Below are 9,073 nucleotides of genomic sequence, written 5' to 3' on the forward strand. Positions count from 1 at the left end.
TTTAAAAAAAACTGTATAATGGGACCTTTAAGAAAAGTCTTAGCCAACGCTTAACTGTAAAATGTGCATTGTGCGGCCACCATACAACTGTATGAGTGTATTTTAAATGTAGCGGCTATATTTTTTGGAATATACATTTTTTTTTCATGTTTACTTGGGTCACATTTACACATCTTTACTTGACTGATTCATTCCCATCGACTGAAAATCCATGTAACTAACAGGCTTTAATAAGAAACTATATTTTCTTACTGAATAGTGTGGAGTAGAAGTTATGACTCAGGTCTCAAAGCATTCATACTTTTTCATGTGCCACCCGTCGGGAATTAATTGCCCACGCTTGCTGTAGAGCGTCGCCTGCTTGTTCCTTATAGCTACTGGTTGTAATTGGATAAAGCAAATATAACAGACGGTAGGTCAGTGGAGAGCGTTCGATTTTTGAGTTTGCCTTTCTTGCCTTTCAACACTGGTACTTGGCTTTATTTAGCATTGTTTAGATTCTCTTTAACAATGGCCCCACATGGTTTTCTCTCACCACCGTGAGATTGTCTGAAGACGCTATCAGACGGATATTGAAGCCGAACGCTGCTGGACACACTTAAGACGTTGGTCTAGTTTCAATTCAGCAATAATTATTCTTTAACATATGGCTTCTTAGTCACTTTATGTCCTTAGAACAGCTTTGAGATGCAGTTTAAATAAAGAACTTTTTTTTTTTCAGGCACTATGACTCACAAACAAGGAAATGGAGGTTGTGAGTGAATGGCAATAATCATGCAGGTCCAGCTCTAATCACATAGAGCTCATTATCTTTTTCTCTTATCAAATTTGCTCTCTATTCTTAGATTTTTTTTTTTTTTTTTTATCAGGCAGACCAAAAGCGTTTCCACTAAATGTGCTGAAGGAAAGTAGACCTCACCTCGTGTGGCTGCTTCAGACAGAAGCATTGTGCAGCTTTCCATCAGATATCCAAACAATAAAGCTGAAGATTTGACTTTCAAAACACTTCTTCACCCTCCGCGTCCCTTATTTTGCTTATCTTATCTCGTACCGTTGCTGCGGTGAATTATTAAAGATCCCTACGGCAGCCACCGCGGCTCAGCGAGACGTTTAACATGGACGGCGTCGGGGACGAATGTGACACTGGCGCTTGAGGCCCGAGAGTGTGAACCGCCGGGGAGTGGCTGGCGCGCCATTAGGCCTGTCAGCCGGACGACGGATGTCAGAGTGGAGCTCCTCTCCCGCGTCGCTGGAGATGAGGTCTCGTCCGCTGTAAATTACACCACCCAAGTCATCATCGGGGTGTCACTCTCGTACAAATGAGGTCTGCGGAGGCCTGGACGCAATCTGGAATGGCTTCTATTTGCTGCCCCAAGTAGGAAAATAATAATGGAAGTTGATTACCATCTTCCTCAACACACGTTTTTTTTTTTTTTTTTCTTGTCACGGTGTGCGCCATGTGAAATGGAGGCTATTGAATTTCCACTTTATTTTTTTGTATCGCTCCACACGACTGGCCTTTCATTATAGTTGAGTGGAAGTCGGAGGAAGGCGTGTGTTGGGTCTTTGACTGGAAAGTCCTGAATGGCAATTTTTATGAAAAAAAGGGGGACTGAAACAATGAAAGAGGTTGTTAGATTGTCATTTATTTTTTTCCAGGTTCCTTAAATACCGGTTTGTTTTCAAATAAAATGCAGGGTTTAAATATTTACATAGATGCTATAAATGACGGTAGATGCAGAAACACTCAGATATGCAACCGTGACCCAAAAGGTGGCCATTCGCCCAGTTTTAATCCCTTTTTTCAGCCCGGAAAAGTGTCGTTTTTTGGGGGGTTTTTTTCACACTTAGTGCATTTTGCTTCCACACTGAGTAACAGGATCACTGGTAACGAGTGTGTTTCACACCGTTTTGTTCAGTCGCCTTTCAGCCGTCAGACGGTCGACACTTTAAGCTCTGCTGGACCTCGTTCAGACTCCAGGGTCAGGCTTAATCAAATTATCGAGAGCGACACCGCCTCTCCTGTCAGAAAATCATTAATAAGTGGTCTCCTTCACACACACACACAGACACACACACCAAACCTTTTTTAATGTGTGTGATTTGAAACCTTTCGAATGTCTCTCCGTTGAAACTGTTGAAAGTAATTACAGTTTCAGGATAGCAGTTGGCTGAATAAGGGAGGAGGCGGGGCCACGGACATTTGATTTGGAGAGTCCCTTGAAGTCATTGCTGCGACGAAAGCCATGTGTGTGTGTGTGTGTTCGTCTGTGTGTGCGTGCACAGAATGAACAGTATCTTTCTTGTTATACAAATGATTTGAAACAGGCAAATAATTTTGCAGCCTTTCAGCCCCCCAAATTGAAATGAAGTGTCTCCTTTAATCTTGCAGCAGACGGCAGCGGCATTAAGGTTACGTGAGGATCAAAGCTGCCGCTGAAGTGAAGCCACTGTGATAAAAGATCATAAGTAACTGGGGGACAAAGATCTGCATTTTGTCTGAAGGGTTGAGTTTATCCAACGGGTTGGGTCGGCAAAATCTACGAAATACGACAAAGACCATTTCAGTCAGTGGATTGTTAATTGATGGGCTAATTCAACGGTTGTAAATGTCACAGTGTGAAGCAGCGCTCTGCAGCCCAGGAGGCTCTTTGTCCATTCATAGTGTCTCCGAAACTTAAAAAAAACAAAACTATTTTAATCATAATTTATTAAAATTGAAGGAACTTATAAACTATAATAAGTCGATATTCTTATATAAAGCGTTCAGCAAATTATTTCCGACCAACGTACAGTGTTTCTTTGCAATTCCAGAGAGAGTTGAAGCAAAAATTGGATCTTCATTAAGATATGTTGATCTGCCAAAGTGTCCTTGAGCAAGACTCTGAACTGCTAAACTGCCCCCAGTGGAGGGTGGCGTTCCCTGCATCGCGTTTCTCCATCAACAGTGTCATTGTGGACGTGTAAGATTTTTACCTACGTAGAGGAATTAAGCTCAAAGTAAACACTCCAGCTGTTTTTGCATTTTTACAATATTACATTTAGATTATACACAATTCTGAAAATAGACATCTTCATCACACTGGAGTTTTAATTCAACTACAAGAGTTTTTTTTTTTTTATTATTTTCTCGTGAGAAATTCAAGTTTTCCAGGACAAATCAAACAAAATCCGCAGAAATTGAACAAAAGCATCGAAGGCACAGATTCGCAGTATTGCTTGTGATGCGTGTGCGGTTCCAACGTGAACTATAACTGTAATTATTGACTAACAAGAGAGTCTCTTGTGTTGTGCAGTGATGTATTGAGAAAGCTGCATTTATTTATTATTTTTACCTGCTAAAAGTGTTTTCGCTGTGTGTGTGTCTGTATTTCTCTATTTAAACAGCGAGTGATTGATCCTCTCTCCTCTGACTAGAACAGAAAAAAAACCACGTCTTGCTGTGTTTTGTTCCTCGGCGTTGCTTTGAATAATTGCCACACAGGGTAAAAAAAAAAAAATGCAGTTTGATTGATCAATCGCTGCGTCCTGCAGAGCTGAGTCAGCAGGAGTCCGAAGCCTCTCGGCCCCTGATCAATGGACTTTATTAGACGGCGAACCACAAACAAAACTCACACTTGCTGAGTGCAAAGTGTTGATAAAGTATTTTATTGGTTGTTTAACTGATTGTCATTCGGAGAAGGACCTGAACGCATCACGCAGGGCCGCTGGAGTCAGACACGACGAGGTCGGGAAGACAAATAGCGCTTTTCTGGGATATTTTGGAGACTCAGAGGCTCAAAACAGCATGAATATATACATACCTGCAGAACAAGCCACGTCATTGTATAAGCAGCAGGGTTCAAAGCATGTAAAAAAAAAGAAAAAAAAAGTAGCGGCTTATAGTCCTGACATTACGGTAATATTATTAATTAAATCTTTACATCGAATTGGCAGTAACTAGAAAAGCAAGCATGATTTTTGAGGACGAAAGAAGTAATGGTAGCCATCAGTTACAACATTACTCATCACAGGGAGTTTTATATACATTTATGTATGTATACATGTGGTGGTGTTATACACTGCCTGGATTTAACTAGGCAAACAGTTACTGTGTGCGTGATTATCATTATCCTTATGATTCAGCCTGCAAACAAGTTATTTAACCCCAGCTGATGCGATGAGTAACTTCTCATTTCCTAAACAACAAAGACACATCCTGTGGTCGTGGTCATTGTATTTAAAAAGAAAAAAAGTGGGGTGCTTATAGTCCAGCAATTACGGTATTCGATATATTGCTAATGGGTCTCAGCCGCCTAGACCCCTACTCGTCATACTAGTCGTATATGATTTGAACAGAAATCCAACAGACATCCTTCTTCTGTTGCAGGAAGAGCAACTAAAGCCCGACTGTCTGTTTCTTTTGCGCTCCAGCCGAGAGAGTCGATCACCAGCCGTGAACACGGCGTGAAACTCGTCTGTCAGCTGTCAGACGCTGATCGACACGAGCCTCGCGCCAGCTGCCGGCACCTCTTTTTAAAAAAAAAAAAAAAAAGAAAAAGAAAACTTAACTGTATGTCTGTAGCGTTTGGCTCTGATTGTTGTTATTTATCTGGCTGCCGAGCTGGAAAAACGCTCGTTTGCGTCGCGTCTCACTGCCACGTTGTCGCTCGCAGAATAATCGTGCTTTTTAACAAAAAGCAGAGCAAGTAGCTTCACGAAACTGACGGCTTGAAACCCTGCTGGATTCTATATTATTATTATCTATATTTGACATAATTTAATTATTGATACAAAAGGTCAGTTTTTCATTTTGATAAATAATTTGTTCATTTTTTTTGCTTTATTTCAAAATGTTCTTACATTAAATAACTTGAATTTACTGCTTTTCTTTGTTTCATTATTATTTCGACTTGTTTATTTATTTTAGCCATTTATTATAATTATTTTTTAATTCTTTGTGTTCTTGCTTATATTTATTCCCCAAAATTTTCCCCCCTGAGTTGTAAAAGTGACTCGGCATAGTTTTCTATATATTAGTTTTTTTTCTGACAATGTCTTATATAAACTGTTTTCTTGTCCTTTGTTTGTTTTGTATTTGAATTGTACTGACCTCTACGGAGGTGGACAGACAAATAAAATGTGATTGAATCATCGGCCAATTTTTTTTTTTTTTTTTGTCATCACTGGAAAGAAAACAGTCGTTTTTGAGGTGAACTTAGAGTAATTGAAATTAAGCTGTACGTGGGTTACCTTTGTATTAAATAGATGTCACATTGAAGGCAGTGGCTTTGGAAACATGCCGCCATTTATTAAATTTTTTTTCTGAGTCATTTCCTAACGTCTGCGTCTCTCTCTCGTCCTCTCGTCCTCCCGTCCTTCAGGTCCACCTCCTGAAGGACCAGCTGAGCGCCGAGGCCACGGCCCGGCTGGAGGCCCAGGCTCGAGTCCACCAGCTGCTGCTGCAGAACAAAGACCTGCTGCAGCACATCTCACTGCTGGTGAAGCAGATCCAGGAGCTGGAGACCAAGATGTGCGGCCCAAATTCAAGTGAGCGCAACAAACTGAACATTGTATACGCTTGGGTATGAATTAGACCAACATAACTTATCATATTATATATGTTGTATTATAACATTACATAAAAACACTTGTAGTTTCTTTCATAATCACGATATGTCAGTGAAACTCAGGGAAGGCGTATCTCTTTGTATTCTTCAATCTGAAGGAATAATAATCTATATTTTGAGTTTGTTCTTCACAGCAAAAAAACCCAGAGTTGAATTAACGCCCACGGCGTTTATTTGAGGCCAAAAAAAAAACGTTTTAATCACTGTGATGGAAGCTTCTGTGACGTATCCTCACGTTGTCCGATAAAGGTTGTACTTCATCTTCAAAACTTTCCCGGTGAAAGTGAAGGAAGCATTTTCCATCCTAACTTAAGTGATTTATTTGTACTTTTACTTTTTTTTTTCTTTAAAAATTTTTTGGGGGTGTGGCTTATATTCAGTTGCGCTCAATAGTCTGGAAAATACGGTATGTCCATAGTTATATCATAGTAGTAGTGCTGTGACACATCGGCTGAACTGTTGGCATAGTTTGGGCAAATGTAAACTGATTCGCTCAGTTAGAGGAGGAAGATGCTCTATAATCTGGATGCTGGAGGAGGAAGATGCTCTATAATCTGGATGCTGGAGGAGGAAGATGCTCTATAATCTGAATGCTGGAGGAGGAAGATGCTCTATAATCTGGATGCTGGAGGAGGAAGATGCTCTATAATCTGGATATTAGAGGAGGAAGATGCTCTATAATCTGATGTTAGAGGAGGAAGATGCTCTATAATCTGGATGTTAGAGGAGGAAGATGCTCTATAATCTGATGTTAGAGGAGGAAGATGCTCTATAGTCTGGATGCTGGAGGAGGAAGATGCTCTATAATCTGGATATTAGAGGAGGAAGATGCTCTATAATCTGATGTTAGAGGAGGAAGATGCTCTATAATCTGGATGTTAGAGGAGGAAGATGCTCTATAATCTGGATGTTAGAGGAGGAAGATGCTCTATAATCTGATGTTAGAGGAGGAGGATGCTCTATAATGTGGATGTTAGAGGAGGAAGATTATCTATAATCTGGATGTTAGAGGAGGAAGATGCTCTATAATCTGACCGTTACTATGTAAACTCGAGGCCCAGGCTGGACTCCATTTATTCTCTTTGTGTGGCGAGACTCACACGACTCACCACGACACCAGCTCCGGTCCTAGAAAGTGTCTAATTTAACAATTAGTGAACTCGTTTTCTCAACAGCCTGAGCCGCTGCCTTGAAGAACAAACTAGAGCTGTCGACGTAATCCGGATTTCAAAACAGAAAGAAATGAAATCACATTGGAGGAGTGCTTTAAGAGGCGGCCGCAGACACTTTTAATTGATCTTTCTTTAGAGGGTTGTTGGAGAAACAGCCGCCGTCGTTCACGATTGAGCGAAGCAGAAACTTTTCAAAGTCATCTTTCATGTTTATTCTGATACTGAAACGATGGAGGGGCTCATCTTTTTTTTTTTCTCTCTGTGGGTTTTTTGGGGGCTGCAGGTCTGTGAAGGACAGTGCGAGGCGTGTTTCACTCTGCACCCGTGATGATGATGATGAAATGTTTTGAAATGTTTGTTTTCTTGGTTTTTTTTATTTATTTTTTTTATTTTTGCTGCTTATATAGATTTATTGGTGGGAAAAGTGATTTATTTTGTTTGGATTTGTAATCCCTCATTTCACACGATACCCATATATCTGTATTATACACAATATACACTATTCTCCCGAGCGGCAGGCAATTTTTAAATCTTTGTAGTACGACATGAGACATGTGAACCCGTCTCTCCTGGTTCGTCACTGCCCTCTATCTCAGTGTTTTTCAACCACTGTGCCGCGGCACACTGGTGTTTCTGCGAGATATAGTCAGGTGTGCCGTGGGAAAGTATCCAATTTCTAAAAATCATTTGCTCTCACAGCCGACAGTGTGTTGCAGAGTCATCATGTATAAATACTCTTCACCACTAGATGGCAGCACAGAACTTTGCCGGTGAAATCGAAACTGACAGACGTCAGTGTGGTTAATCTCCACCTCCTGCTCCCATCTTGTATCAAAGTACTGTGTCAGTGACAGTGATGGAGAAGTTTTTGAAAAGGAAGAATGTGAACCAGGATCTCAGCTCTTCATCCATCAGGTCCAGGTTTCACACTGAGGGAGTCAAAATTTAAAAAAAGAAATTGGGAAATACTTTTTTTCTGTATTTATTTGATTCCTGTTGATAAAACCTTGATGAGAATGACTTTATATTGTTAATAGAGGCTACAGAGTTTCACATTCTAACATTTTCGGGTGGCGGTGTGCCTCCAGATTTTTCCAAACAAAAAAGTGTGCCTTGGCTCAAAACGGTTGAAAAGCACTATTTTATCTGATGTTGTTCTCGTCGTTCTTGACAGTGGGCTCCCAGGACAGCTTGCTGGAGATCACGTTTCGCTCCACGGTGCCGCCGGTGATCTGCGACGCCACCACGCCCAAACCCGACCTGTCGGCCCTCGACCCGCCCGCCTTCGGCCCCAACGACGGCTCCGGCAGCGTCTTCCCCTCGTCCAACGGGGGCCTGGGGAGCCCGCTAGGTAGGGAACCGTGTCTGCTCAAGCTCGAGTGCTTCCGTTTCCTCCCGGGGCCGCCGGGACCTCCCCCGCCTCCCCGGCTCCCCTCGCCCCTCTCGCCGCCCGAGACGAACAGGAGTCAAGACGGGACGTCGCCCAGTCCGGGCAGGGGCGTGTTTTCCCGCGAGCTCAAGTCTCTGGGCTGCCTGGAGTTCGCCAGGTTCCGCGAGTCGGGCATCGCCTCGGAGTACGAGTCGAACACGGACGACAGTGACGACAGGGAGGATGAGGATGAGGAGGAGGAGGACGAGGAGGAGGAGGAGGAGGAGATGGAGATCTTTGGCTGGGGGACGGATGAGGAGACGGTGAGGCTGCTGAATGTTCTCAACAGACAAGGAACTCCCGACTGTCTGGGAGACGAGATCGCAGTTTAAACGCTGCGGGAATCCGGAGGAGACTGACCTTCGACCTGACAGGGAGCGAAGCGAGTCTTATCGGCTCCACACAGACAACCTCCAGTTGTTTTCATGCCAACGTATATTGATAAAACACATCCTTGTTAGACTGAAGTACAAATGTTTTTTTAAGGTGCATTCACACTCTAAATTATACAAATTGTGACGAGAACAGCGCTCACTAAGCTGGCCGGTGAGATTTAAGGGTATTTCTCTGCGTTTGGGCGTAAACGCATAAACGCAACTGCAACGGAGATCTGGATAAACTAGGTAGGCGGATATTTATGTCACAGTTTGTTACGTGGTATTTTTTTTTCCAGGATTCTGATTGGCTGTTGTGGCTTCATGCTTCTCGCCACACTGCCTGCCTCATAGCTCTGAGCTGTTTGTATGGATCAGTGTAAATGAAGATTTTCTCTTTTTTTTTTTTTTTTTTAAGGTAGAGGGGGAAGTGTCCTTTTTTGTGAAAACCCAGGGACGTGTAAACATTTGATCACACTGCTGGGAGAT

At 42.3% G+C, this 9,073-nt stretch overlaps 1 protein-coding gene across 1 annotated transcript in view; it reads left to right on the top strand.

Annotated features, from left to right (window-relative positions):
* Positions 1 to 8,542, top strand: part of nos1apa (nitric oxide synthase 1 (neuronal) adaptor protein a) — a gene marked incomplete at its 3' end in the record, with an annotated part of 171,963 nt that extends 163,421 nt beyond the window's left edge. The window contains exons 9-10 of the mRNA XM_080506953.1: positions 5,364 to 5,529; positions 7,956 to 8,542. Coding sequence (XP_080363079.1) covers positions 5,364 to 5,529; positions 7,956 to 8,542 — 753 coding nt within the window. The remainder of the gene's footprint in view (positions 1 to 5,363; positions 5,530 to 7,955) is intronic.
* Positions 8,543 to 9,073: the final 531 nt, after the last annotated feature.

The sequence above is a fragment of the Blennius ocellaris genome, assembly GCF_963422515.1.
Source record: "Blennius ocellaris genome assembly, chromosome: 12".
Taxonomy (NCBI): Eukaryota; Metazoa; Chordata; class Actinopteri; order Blenniiformes; family Blenniidae; genus Blennius; species Blennius ocellaris.